The 20,690-nt window shown below is 43.6% G+C and overlaps 3 protein-coding genes across 10 annotated transcripts; 1 reads left to right on the top strand and 2 right to left on the bottom strand.

Annotated features, from left to right (window-relative positions):
* Positions 1–14: 14 nt before the first annotated feature.
* Positions 15–2,928, bottom strand: LOC106746985 (prenylcysteine oxidase-like). The gene is made up of 8 exons (XM_014624201.1): positions 2,573–2,928; positions 2,289–2,498; positions 1,936–2,142; positions 1,698–1,845; positions 1,320–1,623; positions 1,115–1,241; positions 464–813; positions 15–378 (listed from the first exon to the last, which is right to left on the bottom strand). Exons 2-8 carry the CDS (start codon positions 2,371–2,373, stop codon positions 106–108), a joined length of 1,494 nt encoding a protein of 497 aa, XP_014479687.1. The 5' UTR covers positions 2,374–2,498; positions 2,573–2,928; the 3' UTR covers positions 15–105.
* Positions 2,929–3,289: 361 nt separating this feature from the next.
* On the bottom strand, positions 3,290–4,888 carry LOC106746929 (DNA-directed RNA polymerase II subunit RPB9). Of its 2 annotated transcripts, none has more exons than XM_014624078.1 (4): positions 4,662–4,695; positions 4,244–4,427; positions 4,010–4,083; positions 3,290–3,645 (listed from the first exon to the last, which is right to left on the bottom strand). In XM_014624078.1, the coding sequence occupies exons 2-4, from the start codon at positions 4,370–4,372 to the stop codon at positions 3,456–3,458; spliced, it is 393 nt and encodes a 130-aa protein (XP_014479564.1). In that variant the 5' UTR covers positions 4,373–4,427; positions 4,662–4,695; the 3' UTR covers positions 3,290–3,455. The 2 variants fall into 2 exon arrangements, with proteins under 2 accessions (XP_014479564.1, XP_014479563.1); XM_014624077.1 differs by lacking the exon at positions 4,662–4,695 and adding an exon at positions 4,710–4,888 and having other exon boundaries at positions 3,291–3,645.
* A 1,471-nt stretch (positions 4,889–6,359) lies between these two features.
* Positions 6,360–19,926, top strand: LOC106746944 (protein abrupt-like). 7 transcript variants are annotated; one of them, XM_014624121.1, is made up of 5 exons: positions 6,747–6,952; positions 8,973–9,375; positions 9,718–10,171; positions 10,257–10,553; positions 19,208–19,926. In XM_014624121.1, exons 2-4 carry the CDS (start codon positions 9,001–9,003, stop codon positions 10,532–10,534), a joined length of 1,107 nt encoding a protein of 368 aa, XP_014479607.1. In that variant the 5' UTR covers positions 6,747–6,952; positions 8,973–9,000; the 3' UTR covers positions 10,535–10,553; positions 19,208–19,926. The 7 variants fall into 7 exon arrangements, with proteins under 7 accessions (XP_014479602.1, XP_014479607.1, XP_014479600.1 ...); XM_014624116.1 differs by lacking the exons at positions 6,747–6,952; positions 19,208–19,926 and adding an exon at positions 6,360–6,459 and having other exon boundaries at positions 10,257–10,572; XM_014624114.1 differs by lacking the exon at positions 19,208–19,926 and having other exon boundaries at positions 10,257–10,572.
* The last annotated feature ends 764 nt before the right edge of the window (positions 19,927–20,690 follow it).

Here is a 20,690-nt window from a genome sequence, read left to right as displayed (position 1 = left end):
CGGGCTAAAAGTTACACGAACATAATATTTCTCATAGCTATATATTTTTTAGTTATATGTACGTATATGCATATATACATTATATACATGATAAAAATAATATTTTTATCTGCAGTGATATAATTCTTCGAACGGTGTTTTAGGACCGTCCTTAGGGGTCTCTCTATGCGACACAAGGCTGTTTTTCCGCAGAAAATCGTCGTAGGCTAGAATGGCAACATTTCTTCCGCCTATCGCGCTCATCTCCATCGCACTGGCGACCCATTCAATCGCATTGATATGGTACAATGCATCGTGCAACTTAAAGCTGTGGCGAGTGGTAGTGTTGGACAAGTAATGGGGATATGCTTTCCAGACAACTGTCGTCTTCTCGATGACCTTGACACGAGGAAGGAAAGATTAATATCGACATGTTCTTGCTTCCTACCTGAAACAATACTGTTTTTGCAGATACGTCACATACATTCGAGAATATTCCGTGCACAAGACCGGTCTCCAGTGGTTTTCTGCTGAAGATCTTCCAAATTGGCGAGCCGACTTCGTCCGACCCGTCAACGGAATCCACCTTCCCAAGCGAACTGATTATCGTCTTGTTGGGATTACAACTTAAAATAAAGTCCAAGCTCTGACGTAGGCCGAAGTACTTCGGCTTGACGTCCGCCTTGACGAAGGTCGCGTGCGTCGTCTGATAGCTACCCGGGAACTCCAAGTCTTTCGGGAAGTCCGCGAATTCTATTGGGAATTCTTGATCGCTCGTGAGCGGTGCGGCGATGATCACAATGTCGTATTTGGCCGTCGTCAGATACGTGTTGTCTGGATGAGCACAGCGTACGCACAATTGTACGATTTTTATCAGACACCGGGAAAAGTTCGTGCGATTTCGTTGAAAAAAAAAAAGAAGTGTGCGCAGACGTGGAAAAAAGGGTTATTAAGTGGTGGCTGCCTCGTCGAATAAAACTGCCTTTTCAAAAAAGTTCAGAGCGCTTCGACTCTGACCTGAGAATCCGCATGAACTTATTTCCCCGGCGCCTAACAATAATTACCATGTCTCAAACGTTTACCAGGTTTTACTTGAATTTCAATTTGGATCTCTCACCGATCGTAAGAACTTTACCTTTACTCGTGTAAGTCAGCTCGTACTGCCGCGCGTTATCACTGCTCTCCGCGATGTAACGAATTTTCCTGACACGGCCCGACATGACATTTATGTTTTTGTTTCCATGGATCAGACCCTCCGGTACCTAAAATGCCACCTTGTACACGTTTCACGAATAATCAGGATAAATGACATAGCACTTTAGTCTTACGCAGCAACTTACCCTTTTGTTCCCGCCTTTGACCGACCACAGATCGGCGCCCGTTCCAGCCAGAGACACGAGACCGGTGAAACTTTGTACGTCGATGTCTTGGCCGTAATTCACAACAACGACGGCCTCGGCCAGCTCGTCGATCAGTCTTCTCGAGTAGCCCATATGTAGGAGACGATCTTTCAATGACGTTTGCAAACAGTTTAAAAATTCTTCGTTTATAGCTGACATCAATGCGGTGATGTTCTCGAACGACTTCCCAGCGTCTTGTAACTCGTATATCTTCTCAAAGTGTCCTATTATATCACGTATGTCTCTGTTCGAAGAAAACGTAACACACTCTTACCTCTTCCTCGAGCTGTGATGGCTCGTTGCATAATTTTTAAATACCTGTTAAGTTTGAATACTTGGAAGCCGTATCTGTACACTAACTTTATCAGTGACACAATGGTCCAGCTGTCGCTCTTATACACAAACCTGTCTTTGTCCCATATACCGAACATCTGTGTATCCTGTGTAGGGAGATTGTGCTCCAAGCCTAAGTGCAACCGAAAGCTCGCTCTTACAGCGTCTCTCACATAAACATTCGGGGGACAGACTGTATTCGGTCACTGCGATTCATACTTACCCAGAAGTTTGACGAATCTCTGCATGTACATGTTCATGGGGTGTAGGATCGAACCGCCGGCTTCGTGTTCATTGTCACCGATCTTTACGGTTGCCAGTCGGCCACCGATACGCTTCGCCTCGTACAGGTCGATCGCCAGATTCCCCTTCGTCAGCTCCGTGAGGAAGTGCGAGGCGGAAGCACCGCCAATGCCACCTCCTACAACGGCTTAAAGAAAAATCAAGAGACTTTATAACCGACATTGACGATGCACAAAGTCTGTGCATTCTGCAAGATGTCGAACGAGTTAACGGCTAATTATTGAACGGTAGACAGCGGCAGATCTTGAAATCGTCAGGTCAAATAATTCTTACCGACATGCGGTGTGCGTGTATCGAGGCAGATCGCATGTTCCAGCGTCAGTAATCCGAATATTAAAAGTACTATGCGCTTCCTCATGGTTCTGTCAAGAGATCGAAGATAATACGACGGCCGCGAACTTGCGCGAAGTGTGAGCTGATCGCTCGCCCCTGCACTGATATTTATGAGACGAACCTCTCTCTGTCTCTCTCAATGCCCTTTTTCTTGTTTATCACAGTGACGTAATACATAATCGTTCCGAATAGCAAATAACGCATTTTATGTGTACACAACTTACGATTTTGATGTATCTAGCGTCTGTTTATAATTTCGTTCCCTATCTATTTTCTCTCTTTTTCTTTTTATCACAGTCACGTTATTGATCCATAACCGTTTCGAATTGTAAATAACACATTTTACGCGCGCTTGATTTACGACACCGATATATCAAGTGTCTATAATGCCTTTCCCCCTCCCCCCCTTTGATACATTATAGTAGATATATATGAAATAAAGCGATCACGTGGTACGTGAGGCCAACCGAGGCGACTTGAGCGAGCGATTGAATCCAGTATGGCTGGAGGGTGACCCGGAAAAACAGCTGGGAGTAGTTCCCGGTGTTGCTCCGCACCGTCTCTCTACCGCTCTCTACCGCGAATTCGTTCGTGCAATGAGCACGAACGTGACACAATTGGCAATATTACAGATCTAACATAGATATATATATATATTTACCTCCAACGAAAGTTCCTAAAACACGCATCTTGAGATGTTCCCCGAAATTTCACATTCTCGCAGAACCGTCGCGATAGAACAGCCAGGAGCTGGGAAGATACGCCACAGGACATAATTCGTAACCGTGAGGGGTCGGGGGAGTTGTGACTCGTAAAATCTGCCGCATTCATACTCGATCGCGGGATAAATGCTCGGAGGGGGAGAGAGAGGGGGAGTAGAGATTGCGAGCAGACTCATTGAGACTCACGGTAATCTATCAGCCGCTATTATCCGCACAAATCTTTCGATTTTTACTATCGTACTTTGTTACAATTATAACATATACAAATCTATCATTTCTTATATATATACACATATATATGTCTTGCTTACAAACTCTAACGCGACATCACCGGCGATTAAGTCACACGACGTAAAAGAAGGAATATACGAAAAGGTTGTATCTTCTACTCCGTCCATCTGTGAGAGCAATGCTGATTCGTGCACACATAATACAATCGCATTTCCTCCTCAGCCCTCCTAGTTTGTGCCTGGAAAAATACAGCCTCTCTGTGATTGCACTTTGGGCATGGATGTTCCTCGGTTCTCGGCAATGTAGGATCCGATATTACATCAGCCACGATGTGTGTCAGTTCACTAAAAAAAAAAAAAAAAAGAGAGAATGAAAGAGAATGAAAAAAAGAGAGAAAGAGAGAGAGAGAGAACTTTTGAGTAAATTAATGGTGAGCACGTCTTTTGGTACGACTAGCGCATACACGACTCCTGCGAGCTGTGAGTTATTCTCTCACAACTTGAGTTTTGCAGCAAGCGTAAAATAAACAAAAACCCGGTCGAGAAGAAGCGCGTCATTTTGTAAGACAAGCGTATCCGTGCACAAAATGATACGCTTCCGTCTTCTTCCCGCACGTATTGTACGAATTTTAGTGAACCATTGCAGTTGTTTTCGGTGATGTTTGTTGGATGTTGATTCGTTTCTCAATTCATTATTCTGCCAACTTACTCTATCTCGTGCATGATCTTGTTCACATAGATGCAGTTGCTGTCGGCCAGTTGCTTGAAATCGCAATTTCTGCACTGAAACGTGACAATTTGTCGCATTGCAAGTCAGAATTTCTAGTTCATTTTCTAGCTTCTTTGGGAAACAGAGAGAGAGAGAGAGAGAGAGAGAGAGAGAGAGAGAGAGAAAGAGAGAGAGAGAGAGAGAGAAAGTAATGGCTAATAAGGAGTTATTTACCGCGTACATCAGCACTTTGTTCTCTTTATCCTCTTTTGGATACAACATATTGTTGCATTCCTGGCAAAATCGAATACCCACAAATCCCGGCCCGTCGTCGTGCGTATCATAACCTGTTATCTTGGACATGATTGAACGTCAACTCGCCGATCTGATTTCCTATCGAGTATTCTTCTCTTCTCCTCTGTAACGTTCAATTGCACGATGAAAGGCCGCAACATTTTTACCTCAATAAGTTTTATAACAGTAGAATTTGTTTAGCGAAGATGCGTTGGCTGTGTTCGGCAGAATTAAAAAAGTTTATTTTTCCGCAACTTTTCGAAAATTTTCTGTGCTGAAATTGAATCGTTCCTTTAGATATAAAGAGAATAATCCGATCTTGGCACAGAAAACAATAAGTTATAAAAAGTAAATGTACCGAATGTGGCTATTTTCCCGCCGGATACAAGAAACGCGCGAAACTTACCGAGATAAGAGAGTCGCAGCCTTTATCTGACTGTTGACCGAATTGAATTTCAGTAATTTATATATTGTCGATTTCTATGAATAACGTGAAAATTATATGTCACAACATAAACACACTATTGTATATGTAACGGATGCCAGTGTAGACACGATAGCAACGTGCGTGGTAAAATCAAAAGAGAATCGAACAACGTGTCATCTGTCGGTATATTTGGGAAGCGAAAGTATCATTTAACACATGATGTAGAATCCGCGTGATAGTTGGCTGCGTTCGGAAAACACAACGGTCGAGCGAGCTTTCTTATTGGATTATTCTTTTAAATTTATCGTCTATCTAAAAGGATATCTCCATCAAAGGCGATTATCACTCAATGCTCGCACAAGCGTTGACTTATAGTTTCAAAGTTTTGGGAAAAAATTGAAGGAAAAACGGTTCCCTTCCGAAACTTTGAAAATTATAGACGTTGACTAATGATTACTTGTGATTGGTGTATATTTTTAGATCTGCCGAACACATACATATTACAAAAATCGGCCTCTCAATAGCTATGTCGTTGCAGCCATTGGCCACATTCGGTAGAATATTTTCTTTTTTACAACTGTTACAAGATTTCCGATCTGTTTAGATTATTCTCTTAAATCTAGAAGAATAATCTGTAAATATCTCTTGCAAATCCGATCAATCTTTTACGGAATTTTCAGATACATTTTTCAAAACGAAATACATGCGTGTCTCATCGACGTTGCAGCGCGTGACATTATATTTCCGGCACTTCCTCACGGCGTGTGAAACGAGCATTAGCTGGTTGAGTGACGATCAAGTTTGATCGGTGTGTCAATAGAATTCGATCGTCGTAAGCGACTGCAACTATGTGTATTTCTCTCAACGCTACTACGAAAGTTTCATTTGGAAGAAACGAGTTAGTAAGGTTTATTCAAGGTATATCCAATCGAACGACTTTATTATCAAGCTCTCCGTTTGTTTGTAACATGTCGGTCAAAATGGCGGGATTCTCATTATTCGATGTACTTCGCCTCTAAAATAGGAGAAACGCACCCTATATCACCCACACTACATACCCTTCGTCGAATATTCTCCTAACGATCACAAATCGCTCGACAAATCTAATCTTACCTGCACTTCAATTTTGTTACCTTTGCATTTCTTATTTCTCTCGTTCTCGAAACGCGATGAGTTTACGTATCTCCTCCGTAAAGCGCGAGCGTGTTGCTGACAGAGCGAGCGAGCGAATAGCGGCAGTGATGTAGGAGAGGGGGGAGAAACAGACGCGGAGGATATAACCAAAAAAGAACAGGCGTCCGGGACGCGCATCCTTCGAGTGGTTTTCATGAGAGAAGGTGCCGCGCAAGATCGCGCGGCTAACGATCTCGATACACCGGTCGAGGCCGCGCGTATCGAGCGGCCGGCGCACGAAATCGGTTCAACGGTTTATCGCGCGGCACGCGCGCGGCGCGCGCGATCGATCGACGCGCGTGTCCGCCACGGGGTGTAAAAAAAGCCAGAATCGCTCGCGTCTAAGAATCGCCGCCGTCGCCGCTGACGGCTTTGAAGGAACGGCGCAAGTTTGCTGCGCAGCATCGGATGCGCGCTAGAGGCATGCCCGCGTCGTCGCGACGCTAGTTCTCTTCTAGCGATAGTTTAGCAATAGAGTGTGTGAGCCGTGTGCGAGCGAGGCGCGCGCTCGTCCCTGTTCGACGCTCGGCAGCGGTTCCGACGAGTGAGCGAATAAGTAAGTATCGATCAACCGACGACCGGCTGCTCCCGTGACGCTCACCGCCGTGTTCACGCCGCTCTAAATTCTCTCTCTCTCGCGCTCTCGGCTTCCCGGGCTCTCTCCCGTCCGGAATCTCTAGCGTCTATATAGCAGTTCGCGGAATACACGCGAGAGCTGCGCTAGTGTTCCACGCGCACGCACGCACACATGCGCAAGCACGCACACGTATGCATGTGTACACACTCAGAGAGACGCAGACGGTACCGCCATCTCCCTCTTTCTTCTCGTTTCCGTCCGTCTCTTTCTCGTGCTCGCTCGCCCCCCTCGCTCGCTCTTTCGCACGCTCTTTCTTGCTCTGTCTCTCCGTGTGTAACCCCCACCCTTCCGGCCGCAGCTCCCCTAGGTAGCGAAAATCTCGGCGGCTGAATGTTTTCTTAAGGGATTCTTCCTGCGAGCGACGCGAAATTCGGAGAGTGGACTCGCGTCTCTGGACGTACTTGCGGACTCCGTGAGTGAACAGACATCAGCCGAATTGCCGGGCGCGCTCTAAACGCGCGCGTACGTACGTGTGTGTGTGTGTATGTGTGTGAGAGAGAGAGATTCGCATTGCTGTTTCCTACGTAGTTTCGGCCTACGAAGTCGTCGGCGCGACGCTCGGCGTCGTCCCGTGAGAAAGCCGCGCGAAGAGAACGCGAAAGAGAGAGCGAACGAGAGCGGGCGGGCGGGCGAGTGAACAAACGAACGAGAGCGAGCGAGAGCGAGCCTACGTACGTACACGCACGCATGTACGAACGAACGAACAAAATGGTGAAACTAATGGGAACCTCGAGACATTCCTGCGAGAGACGGGAGAGCTGATGCGGCAACGTGCTACGACGGCGGCGGCGGCGACAGAGGCGTCGAGACGACGACGTCTCTCTCTCTCTCTCCCCCGCAAAGATTCCGCTTTCATTACCGTGACGAATGAACGGTAACGTACGAGAGGCGAGAATCGTCGTCGTGTGTCTCGCTGAAAACCGGCGGCCGCCTCTCTCCAAACGGTCTCGTGAGCGACGCTTAACCTGTCGGCCAGTGTTCGAAACCGACACGTGATTGCGGGCACACACGAGCGTCACGACGTCGTCCTTGTCGTCCGTCTTCGTCGTCGTCATCCTCGACAGCGGGTAGCGAACGCTCGTAGCGCGTTACTCCACCTCCACCGTGAATGCGTGCGTGCGTACATACGCGCGCGCGCGTGTATATGTGCGTGACTGCATCCGGCTGTACGCGACTTTTTGTCGCACGCGCTCCGCCAAGTTTAAGCGATTTTTCGGCCGGCTCGTAAGACCGTGCCGGAATCGCGATGCCCGGTGTAACGTTTCAATTAATCGCGCACGCATTTCGCACGCTTCGCGTATAACGGATAGTATTATATATATATATACATATATACGCATTACACATAATATATATATGTATACAGTCGTGTATAATTATATATATGTGCTGTCTGTATATACGTGTATAGTTGGGTAAGAGTGTGTTCCGTCGCGTACTCGTTTGTGTGGAGGTGCTGTGCGTGCGTGTGTGTATGTGTACGTGCGCGCGCGCGTGTGTACGAATACACGGGCACGCACGAATATTGTTGTTACTAGACCTATGCCAGACAGCCATATTGTACATTTTTTTTAACTCAACCGTCATGTTTCTCGTTAACCTAGCCCCAACGTGGCGATAATAATCGCCCGTTCTCGCGCGACCATGGTATTTCAGGCGCTCATGAATGATACGCTTTTACGGGTTATGGGGAATGTCCTGTTCGAAATTCGAGTCAGCAACCGGGCCCGCCGCGACGGGCTCTCTTTGTCTTTGTTCCGACGTCGGTCGTTTCGCACGCGGCGGGCTTAGTGTTGCCGCTTCGGCAAATAATACGGTTGGTTACTTTTTCCTCTTTTTTTTTTCTCTCCTTTCTTTCCCGATAGAGCCGAGAGCGCGAGATCGTCCGTGTTTTTCGTCCGTGTTTTGCTGTATTCTCAAAAAGGCCGAGAGGCTCCTGCGATTCAGGTATATCGTAACGTCGAATCTGTTATTTGTTTTATTAATTAACGCGTCCGAAAATAGCTCGCGAGAAAGAGATTCTCCGCAGCGACGGACGCCGCGTCGTCTCTCCTCCGAGCGCCCAAGTTGACAAAGTGACGTCTTTGTTGGGAACATTTTATATTTTCATTCATTTTTTCTTGGTACTTCGTCCTTTGTTCGCGGTATCTCGTGAATATGCTTTACCGTCCCGTTTATTATTATTATCACTTATTCAAGTGATATAAATGCTTGAAAGGTGTCTGAAGAAACACAATAAAGTTATAGGGACATACTTTTGACAACCTTTGGCGTTTTCTGACTACACACGTTATTATATTGTTACACATTGGGTTCTATGAAACGTATCGCTCATACTGATTCTTACAATTGTGCGATATTCAGAGAGAAATTCCTCACTTAATAATTGTCACAACGTGTTCTGGATCTCAACAAGATATCTTTGTGTATAGGAAATTCGTGTACTGTTGAGCCGCAATCATGGAATCTGGGAGTAACTTGCCTAACCCGGTTAATTACCCGGGCGGCGACCGCCAGCAGTTCTGTGTCTCTTGGAATTCCCACCAGTCCAACATGCACAGCGCCTTCCCAAAGTTGCTGAGCTCCGAGCAGTTTGTGGACGTAACACTGGCCTGCGACGGAGGTTCAATCAAATGTCACAGGGTTGTGCTGTCTGCCTGTAGCGATTATCTGGAGCGTTTGCTGTTGGAGATACCGTGCACCCATCCTATCATCTTCCTGAGAGACATGAGGATGTGGGAACTTCAAGCTCTAGTTGAGTTCATGTATCGCGGAGAGGTGTACGTAGAGCAGCAACAATTGGCGAAACTGATGCAAGCGGCGGACGTCTTGCAAGTACGTGTATCGATCTGTCTGTATTATCTATCTGGTGATATCTTCGATTCCGGTTGAGCTTCTGTTAGATTTTTCCGTCCGTTGATCTAACCTCAGTGCACACGTGAGACACAGGTTGCGTTCAGAGGATACAAGTGATAAGTGATTACCGTTAGATCCCGAAATTACGGCCTATTATGCAGACGAATTGCTCAACCGTTGCACAATCGTTGTGTTTTCTGAACGCAACCAGCAAGTGAGACTTTAATGCGAGAGCGGCAGCTATGTGTTTCGTACGATTGTGGTTTCACAGACGCAAGTACCGGACGTACATCTCATGAGATTCTATCTTTCTCGACACAGATACGTGGCCTGTCCAGTCAGTGTGACAACAATTCGAGCGACAGCAACACGCAAAATGACTCCAACGCGCCCGTCACTCCGTCACCGCCTATGCATGACACTTCCAATTTCAAGACCGAGGACACCTCGGCCACCAGCGGTAACAATTCCAACTTCCTACCATGTTCGGCGATGGCGACGACTAGTTTGGGAAACAGTTCGTCGCACACCGTCACGCCGGTGCCGCACAATTCCAATTCGTCATCCAATTTCGTGAACATGGAGCACAGCGAGGCGCTGCAACATCTGGAGAAGGCTCTGAGCGCGTGCGAGGCGACCCTCACCGAGAGTCCGGGGATGGTGAAGATGGAGCCTGACGAGCAGTTTGCTCAGCAGCAGGACGTCAAGCCATATTCCATTAGTATGGTATCCAGTAATAATTGCAACCCCACCAGCCCGTTCTCTCCGGTCGAAGGTGAATAACTTTTCTCCGTCCTCGATAGTTCAACCACCGTTCGTTGATAATCCGGTCGCATCTCTCATTCTCCTCATGCACACAGGTTATCAAAGACGACAAAGACGCTCGGAAGAGGAACTTAAGCAAGCTTCGGACATGGTAGCACGCGGCATGACGTTCCAAGTAGCCTCAGAAAAGTACAATATACCGATCAGCACAATTCGATTCTACATGGTCAGGAAGGGCATCTTGCAAAGGCGAAAACGCGGCCGCGGCTCGAGCAACCTCGGCATGAATAGCCAGCCGGGTAGCCCAGCTAGTCCGCCATACCATATGATGAATTATCGTTTGCCGGAGAGCCTAAATTCCAGCCTACCGTAGTGCTGTACAAAGAAGAGTAGTGAGTTTTTTAGATTTCAGTTGAATCGAACAAATTTTTTATCGCAGCACCCCTCCCCAGAGAGCTGTTCCAGACCGCGTCACCGTTGAACTTTTTCCGTTTTTCCTTCTTTTTCGTTTATCTTTTCGTTTTGTGCCCCCGCACAAAGTTCGCTCGTTTTTTTTCTCTCCTTATATTTTTTTTTTCCTTATACTCATCCTTCATTTTCATCCGGCGCGACCGACATGATTTGCGCGCCGATTGACAAGACTACTACTATGGTTACGTTAACAATGTATACATACAACGTACTTCTGCATTTACTCAGTAAGACGGACAGAGTGTAGGTTTCACGCGATATAGATATGATTTGTGTCTCGAACAGCTCCCGCTCCGTGTACATATAAGATACCATATGTCAAGGTTCGAACACAGCATTAAGTTATAAAGCCGACGACGTGCTGCATACCGTGCGCTGCGCCCCCGTAAAACGTACGTCATTGCAACGTATTTATGTTGAACTCTCAGTGTCCTTAGGAAGACTGAAGGAACCAGTTTTTTTAAGTACAAAACACACCACACGCTACTGTGCTGTATCGCGCGAGGCGTGCCGATTGTATATATATATATATGTATATATATATATATATATATATATATGTATATATACAACGTAAATATATATATATATATACAGCTTGTCACAACCCCGTTTGACGTTTCCACGCGGTGCTGTGCGCAAAACATGTGCTCTGCAATTAAATTCAGAGGCATTTCGCGCGACGACGACGACGAGAGTATATATATATTCCATCCGTCATATATATTCAACTCACATCCATACTTATAAGTGCTTACGTTGTGAAATGTACTTATAAGAGGAGAGACGGAGGGGGAGACTTGTAAAAGGAGGGAAGAAAAAGAGACAAAATCGTTGATGATCAAAACGTTAGATCGAGCATTTAACGTATTGCGTTTCAAATTTTATCATTTGAGACTTTTATACGCAGGATTTTTGTAGGTAAGCGCAGTTGACGATGACGACAACGACGACGATGATGATGATGATAATAAAATATTCGCGGAGAATACGATTTCTATAGAGCAAGGTCGGTAAATATTTGTAATTTCTGGTCCGTCAGATCTCGCCGTCAAAAGAGGCGAAGCGAAGCTGTGTGTAAACTGCAAAACTGCATGTGTGACCGGTAGAAAGTTGCAAATATTTATTGTTCTGCTACAGGGTCTGTATGTATGTATGTATGCGCGCGTGTGTGTGTATACACGCACACACACACACATATATATACATACATATACACACACACACACACACACACACACATATATATATATATATATATATATATATATATATATATGTGTTGAGAGAAATGAATACAATTCCTTTTTGCTGTGGACGAACGCTACGCGTATGGTTAATTTTCAGCCGTGTTCCGTTCTTCTACTTAGTGACCGGTGTAGCCTGTATGCATGGATAGCGTGAGACTTCTTTTTTTCGGATCTTGCATCAATATATCGCTCGAAATAAGATTATACTATACAGAATATAATTTAAAAAGAGAAAAAGGAAGAGGAGGAGGAGGAGGAGAAGGAAGAAGAAGATGATGATGATGGTGGTGGTGATGATGATGATGATGATGATGATGAAGATGAAGAAGAAGAAGAAGAAGATTATTGACTATGTCATATATATATAACCGATATTTTTTTAATGACCTCAGAATGTTTTGACGAGTAGACACATCTCCGTAGCGTAAGTTATTTTTTATTACATCATATATATTTATATGATTCAGTGAAGCGCATCTTACTCTCTCATTAAGTTGTCTGTGACATCTGTAACACACACCGTTATGACGCATACACATATATTTATCTCTTTCCTTTTTGTAATTTAAGTGTAAGTTTTCAAATGAAATGAGAAATTATACGGCGATACTTTAAATATCCTGCCGCACCAGGAGAGTGACGCTTAAAGATCAAAATGTATACAAATTGTAGAAAGACAACGGAACTTGTACACAAACAATTAGTCACTATGTTTAAGACTGGTAACACGTGGCTAACATATAACCAGACAATGTCTTAGACACAGCAATCCTCAATCTATTATACAAATATTTTTGTAGGCACTTTGTCGAGGAAAGTTTCTTCTTTCTGCCTTTATTCTATATACCTTGATAACTTATACAGTGTAAGAGGACCGGTATTTATTCAAAGTTTACCATTTAGCTTTGTTGAGCATCACAAGAGATGAACGATCATGACGTATGTAGTGTAATGCTTTTTACATGCTAGTGTACAAATGACCGCATTTGTAATTGATGATAAGAATTACCGGTGTCCGTAAAAATCACAAGACCAGCTCTTCTCGTTATTTTTACGAATACTGGTTCTGCCTTTTCAAAGAGGTTTAATTATATGACAACAACTGTGGCGCATATAATGTAATTGTAAACGGTGTATTGCCTTTGTTAAATAGCATTTGGATAAAGCCATATTTTTCCATGCAACGCAATAATCCAGCAAAGTAAATTACAATAACTGAGAAGCAGCCTAAAAATAGGAAAGAGTGCCAGATACAAAAATAATAAAAAAAAAAATGATGGACATGAACAATAACACATAGAGGATAAAGTAAAGTTTACTATCACTTAGAATGTAACTGCCTTTTCTCTGGCCTCATACCGGATCATTAATTTATTTATATTAGACAATATACAAGATACGTGTGTAAAGGGAAAAGTGGAACTAATCTAACTTTAGAGAGCTTGCTAGAGCTTCTATTACTTGCAGTAAGACTGCTGCCATCCGACTGATAAACACGTTTTCAGGAATTCAAGTTGAACCATTTAATAATCCAACATATGTCACAGATCTTATTGTATAACTTGTATTTATTCTCATTATAATCATTTTCTACGTGCGATCATATACTGATATATGTTAATCAGTTGTCTTCTTACGTTTACAAGATATATCGAGATATCGGAAGAAAAAGAAGAGAAATAATTAGTCACATATTGGATATTGTGATGTTAATATGAAACTAAAAGGAGAAAAGGGAAAAGGAAAAAGAAAAAAAATAACATGACTTACAATTGTTGCCTGTTGCAATGTCCAGACAGTTGAGGTAATGACTTACTCGTATATAGCATTCTTTCCAGAGAGAATCGGTATCGTGTAAATCATTGTTCTAAGAGTTCCAGTTGACAAAGGTTTTATACGGATCTATTAAACCAGTATTTCAAACCAATGAGAAATAATTAGTTTTCTAATAATAACATAATAACATTTTACGTGAATTTAGTACAGTGCTTAAGTCAGTAATGCTCAGCGTATCTAACAAATATTTTTAGTGGAAGTCCGTGTCATACTCACATGTATCATAATGTCTTAAAGTATGTAACTAAACCACAATCAAAGAAGTGTGAACGATACTTAATGACTATTATTATCATAGCCACTATTGTAGCAGTAAATATATAGGTAGCCACTTTGAGGCAGTTTATATTATATTTAATTACACGATACTATATATATTTGCTTTTTGGTCTCTCCGTTTTTATGATGGTATTATTATTTGTAGATAGAACTCCTGAAACTTCGTAGAGTCGATTTTGAACCTCGTATCATTTATTTTTAAGTCTTTTTTACAGTTACCGAGATAAATATCTAATATGCATTAAATAGGCAATGCAATTAAAAGTCCAACACACATACACACACACACACACACACACACACAGAGGTGAGATCTGTTTGCGCGTATCAGCGCGATTACGGTGGAGNTATATATATATATTTGTATAAGTTGTATTTTTATGTGTCTCACTTTTTAGCTTAAGTTTTATTTTTATTATTATTATTATTCGGATTATGTATGGCTGCATGTTGATGAGCTTCTCGAGGTAACACGTTGCATGCATGAGTGAACGTGAATCTGAGAGCACGTTAGGAAATTGTTGTATATCGATTATCCAAAAATATCGATTATGATTGTGGTGTTGAAATCTTCCGCTGAAAAAAAAAATATATATATATATATGAATCAATATTTATATATATTGTAATGTGTTTATTGCAATATTATATGCGTAGCTTTCTTTCCTCGCAAAATATTGATCTGTGCCTCGCGCTCGACTTCGTGTTACGTCGGGAAATGTATCCCGGAGGCTCTTACTGAGCATATCCGATACGTTTAATCATCTTCTTGGAATCGTAAATTGTTAATACACACACACACACACACAGAGAGACACAGAGAGTTGCTTGCCTATTTACCGGATCGCCGAGAAAATGGAAATTAAGTGCTTCGATGTTTTCGTAATTGAGTTGTAGCGATGGATTACTGACTTGAAGATAAGAGTTCAATTTTCTAACCGTAGATCCCGTAAGAGTAATAACACTCTAATAACGATCATAGGGCTTCATATGATATCTGCAGTATGCGACATGTTACACTGAATCGCCGCCGACGCTTCGGCGCTTTCCGTTTTTTTTTCCCGCCTCTCGATTGATGATTCTCGCGAGACTCGCTCGTACTTTCACGATGCTCGGCTGTCAGGAACACGCTTGAAGCGCCGAAGAGCCGATCGATGATCGTCGCTACGATCGTCGTGCGTCTTCTCAAGTAGTCACACCTATTATCTATTATACAAATTGTACGTTACGTTATTCTTAAGAACCCGTGTGTATCCGGGACGCTACGTTGAGAGGCATAGACGGCATAGCGCGTCGTCCTCGTCGGCTAGTCCCGAAGAAACGTCGTGAGACGACGTTATCGAGTTATTGAAACAGTCAGTTATCGCTCGACCTACGCTCGACGATATCGGTGTACGTCATGCCGTTTCCCAAATGGAAAATCGTAGAGGCAACTATAGCTGTAATAGTAGAGTTGCAATCACTCTAATTACGATAGTTTCGACCTTACACGTCCACGCACGCGTGAAAGGCTAAAAATTATGTAACAGTAAAAGGTTCAATTCGGGGAATAGTACAGCGTACGTGATGCCGACCGGTACGTCGGTTTACTTTTTTACTTCGCACCCTTTTCCCGCTGTTTTCTTGTCTCGCTTTTTCCTTCGAACTGAAATCCGTTCTTGCGTGGGAAGTCGGGAAGAGTTAACTTCTCTCATCAGCTCTCGGAGTTAGTTTGCGGCAATTGTCCCAAATATACGCGCGCCGATATTGGCGACGTCGCGCGCGCGCGTCATTGTACGTGTCAGATGGTGGATTTGGCGAGTAATGCGCGATGTTTCTCGACGACTNTTTTTCCCCCCCCCCCCCCCCCCTGGAGGTGTGCCGTCGTGACAGCATTTCGAATACCGCGGGCCGAAGCGCGCGGATTCAGTGTAATGCGCGTAAAGACGCGTGTACGTGCGAGAAGATACACGTATGCGAATGCGCGCACCCATCATACACGTGGATACATGCTTACACATATACACATACACATGACAAAAAGAGACATACAATGGACGAGGGATGGAGCAGGTCGAACTCGTCGTGACTGTAATACAATTTCGCAGAATAACCGTGCCGTTCGGTTTGCTCGCGACAAACCAGCTTTTGTAATTCGCGTAAGGTAATGTGTGCGTGTGTATGTATGTGTGTGTGAGAGAGATATGAAACATCTTAATTAATTGATTAAGAGTTCGTTACATAATAGGCACGACGTGTGGCTGGAAATAGAGAGAATGATATAAGAGAGAGAGAGAGAGAGAGAGAGAGAGAGAGAGAGAGAGAGAATATAGAAAACTATAATAGCGACAATGTTAAGTGTATAACTTGAATGAGATTTTTGATGAGAGCGTGGACGTGGATCGGCGTTGCATCGAGAATAGGAGGAATCCTCGATGCAACGGGCGACAACGACGTCTCGACGGTCGCGGTATTCTTGAAAGTAATCTTGACTTCCGAGAGAGAGAGAGAGAGAGAGAGAGAGCATGGAGAAAAGGAGGAAGAAAAAAAGAAAAAAAAGAGAAAAGAGAAGAAATAAGAAAATGAATACGTGAGAAAAGAGAGAGAAAGAGAGAGAAAGAGAGAGAGAGAAAGAGAGAAAAGCGTGTGCCCGGAGGAGGAGTATATTAAATCGGCGTTTGATTCCTCAGACGACGACAGTTCGCGTGTCTCGTCGGGGAATATTATCATTATTTTATTTTAATGATTAACACGAGTAATTCGCGCATTCTCGCTCCGCAAGTGAGAGATAAAGAGAGAGAGAGAGAGAGAGAGTTAAATACTCTTTCACAAAGGCGAAAGGGAGAGAAAAAATCCTAGATGTAATCATTTAAATGAAAATTATGCACGATATGGGATGAAAGAGAAAGAGAGGGAGGGAGGGAGGAGAAGAAAGTCCCACGGTCGGAGAATCATTATCCCAGTGCGGACGCGCACAAACTTTCGACGTTTCTCATCGATTTACACCGCTGAACCGAATTTCATTAAGTGACTTTCTGGAGAGGATCCCCTCGCGAGAGGGCCGATTCGCAAAACTCGAAATTCAAGCGAGCATTATTTGCCGGCTTTGTGACACTTCAAGTATTGTTTGATTTACGAGTAAGCTGTATTTTAAGGAATAAAAAAAATGCTTATAATTTTAAGATCGTGTAACATGTGTTAGAAGAAAAAAAAGCATGCTTCTACGTAGCGAGATAGAGAACACAACGCTATAACAATAATTATTATAATTAAAATTAATTATGAATATAAGAGGCATTTAATAAGTGCAAAGTATTTCCTAATAAAAGTACTGCTGAAAATGTGCCTGGGAGAGTGGCTCTTTATTATTGTTATTGTTGTTTCTGCAGTGGTTTGGTTGCGGCGTGTCTGAGAAAACGACGGAATCCTCGTCTTTGTTCTCGCGTCGGGAAAACTACCGGGCGACAACCACGACGACGACCGCGTCTCTATCTCTTTCTCTCTCTCTTTCTCTCTGTCTCTCCCTCTCTCTTTCTCTCTCTGTCTCGTAACGGGAGAGAGAGAAAGAGATAGGAGAGTCTTCGGATAGTTCATTTATCGCACGCATCTCGTCGAATCTCGTCGGTCGCCGACCTTGCTTTCGCACCTCTTCAAGGTCTCGCGCGCGCGCGAGAATGAAACTTTTCATTTATACGCCACTCAATCGCACTACCGGCTGTGTGTCGCGCCGGTACCGGTTCGCCTTGCACGATTGCACCACCGTGTCCTTCGCATCGCATTTTCAACGAAATGCACGCTTATATTTAGAAGAGGATCCCTATGATCGCATGCGATTAAAGTAAATCGCTCATTTCGGAACAGGTTTGATTCTCGGACACGCTGTGTGAGAATACCCGCCATCTGTGTGTATGTGTGTATGCGTGTGTTTTAGAAATTCCTTTGGATACAACGTTATCCGGATATCCGATTACTCGCACGGTGGATCATCAGAACGCTTCGAATTCGAGTTATATTCGAAAATTCGCGGATCTCCTGAAATCTTTAGAGTCAAATATCGACGAGTCTACGGATCTATGAGTCTAAGTTTACGGAATTTGGGATGAAACTTCATCAAACTCTGATTAAATTAATCGATGGGTAATGATGAAGAATTGTCGCTCATTTTTCCGTCCTACAATTTGTCGTTCAACAATAATCGAAAAGTTCATAATTTCTATCTGTATGTCAGCAAATAGAGCGGGTAACACTTGCCTATCATTTCTAAGATTCCCGGTCTTTCGCTGCGACTGTTCTTGTTTGATGATGAAGCGTCAGAAGCGAGAAAACACATGTCAAGAATTCTCACGTTATACGTTCAAATAAAAAGGTAAATTCGCAAAAAATGGTATTTATGATTGGTTTACTTCCCAAACAGCACACGATATCTTACGAACATCCTATGGATATCCTGTGGATACGTCGCTAGGAGATCTGTGCTATCTGGGTTTTTGTCTCTGCTTCTTGACGCACTGTTTTACCGACAATTGTGTGTCGCTTGCCTCTACCGGAATTCGTTAAGCTTGGTTTACAACGTGTTTTTTAAATCTTACCTCCCTATTTCTGCCTTTTATTTCTCGGTTTCTTGTTTTCTTGTTGCCCGAGATAATAGTTAACGAACTCCGGTAGAAGCGAGCGACAAGACACACAATTGTCATAATTATAAATTATAGAAAAGAAAACTATTAATAAATTGATAAGTTAGACCAGGTCTGCACTTTTCCATGGTTACCGCCGAATGCTATCTCCCTTTCGTTTCCTTTCCTTTCATAGCATTTAAACTCTTCTCGGAGACTTAAGACGCGCGATCTCAGAATGGTAATAAATATTGAGCAGCGCGTTGGGCAACTAAGTCACTAACTCTGTACGATTTCAATATCCCCGAGATTGAGCATCTTACGTCTTCGAGAGGAGTCTAAACATTATGAAACGAGAGAAATGAGGATGGCGGTAATCATGGGAAAGTGTAAACCGGCCGCAGGCCCGAGTTCGACAATTGAAGGAAACTCGGCTGTTCTTCTCTTATTTCGAGTTACTGCGCGCTTCCTCTACGAGAACGCGATTTGCGTATGCAAAAGTAATATTCTACGTAGTGACTGTGTGTGTGTGTGTGTGTATGTATGCTGGCACTGGTATCTTATAAAGCTTCGGGCTAAAGGTTGCTCGATTTTCTGTATATATTTTTTCACTTGCAGAGGAGAAAATGAGTTTTTCAGAGGAAGCACGGCTGCAACTGCAGTCCCCGAGAGGACTTTCGAAAGTCCGTTGTTCGGCGGGTAGTTCGAAGGTAACAACAAGTAAGAAAAGTGGCGTAACAAAGCCGAGAGATTCTGGGAAATCGGTTTAATTTCGGATCGGAAGATCAGTGAACTTTCCGTTAAGACGTAGTGGATGTGGACAACGGGAGCAGCAGCCCGGTGGTCGGCGGCGGCGGTCCTCGACCGTTCGACGCGAGGAACACCCGCGAGATTTCTTTGTGCGCTTTTTGTCACGCGAAAACGTAACGGTCGAGTCGCACTACGTGCTCCGATCCACGCTAATACGCATTGTAATTATTAATAGAAAGCGAGATTCCGAGTTGTTGGTGGGACTCGGTGATCGACGCGTACGACGCGCGCGCGTGTGTTGATCGTGACAACGTTGTCGTCAACGTTGTCGTCGCACCTGGTACACGTGTGAATATCAAAACGCTCGGATTCGCCGTTTCATCGCTACGCACTTGCCTAACATAATTTTTGCCCGTTCCTACCTGTTGTCATTTGACGTACAATATTGCTCTCGTAAACGCGTTTTCTACGCTCGGAGAAAAATGTTTTTTTTAGATTCATTTCTATTTATTTGAGTAAAAGTTTTATCGTCTCACTCAAGAAAACTCTATTATTTGATAGAAAGAGCGCTATTATTTGAAATAATATCTTTCAACCGAATAAAATATTATTTGGCTACAAGAAATATATGTAAACTGAAACAAATAATTTCTTTGTAAGATAATTATCTTTCGTTTCAAACAAATTTTTCGCAAATACACGCACAGGCGATCGCGAGCCAGTCGAATATTAGCAGTCGGGATTTCTTATATATCGTCGCAACAATGCATCAACAATGCCGCCAAGTGCGCGTTCAGATTGTGACCCGGTCGTTATACACGCCATACAGATCGTAAACAATTTTCAAAACAAACGCGCGTGAAAAACGTGACTGAAGACGGAGAATAAGAGAACGAGAGGGAGGGAGAGAGAGAAAGAGAGAGGTTATATGTACCCATATCCAGTAAACATTAAGCAATATTTACATTATATCTTATATTTACGGATAAAAATATTGATCGTTTAAAAGAAAAAAAAAGAAGAAAAAATAAGGTGACTATTCCCGGGATATAAAGACTATTTTATGTTCAGATTTTGGATATTATGCTGTTTGGGGAAATGAAGACTATCGCATGATAAGTATCGGCGGGGTGCGCTTCTCGTACGGCAGGATCGTAGATCTTCCCTCCGGAGGGTCCGTGGCACGTCGCGGCGCGACATGTGAGAAAGCGCGCGGGATGAAAGGAACACGTGAGCGATACGTTTCTATGTGTCTATCTATCTACGTGTAGGCTGAAATAAAAATTGCGTAGCAGCGAGAAGAGGAAGAAAGAGAGAGTGAGAGGGGACGGGAGGGAAAGAGAGAGAGAGA

This window comes from Dinoponera quadriceps, unplaced genomic scaffold (assembly GCF_001313825.1).
Source record: "Dinoponera quadriceps isolate SergipeBrazil2010 unplaced genomic scaffold, ASM131382v1 scaffold1846, whole genome shotgun sequence".
NCBI classification, from domain to species: Eukaryota; Metazoa; Arthropoda; class Insecta; order Hymenoptera; family Formicidae; genus Dinoponera; species Dinoponera quadriceps.
The sequence above is the reverse complement of the archived record's forward strand: the minus strand, read 5'-3'. Positions and strand labels throughout refer to the sequence as shown.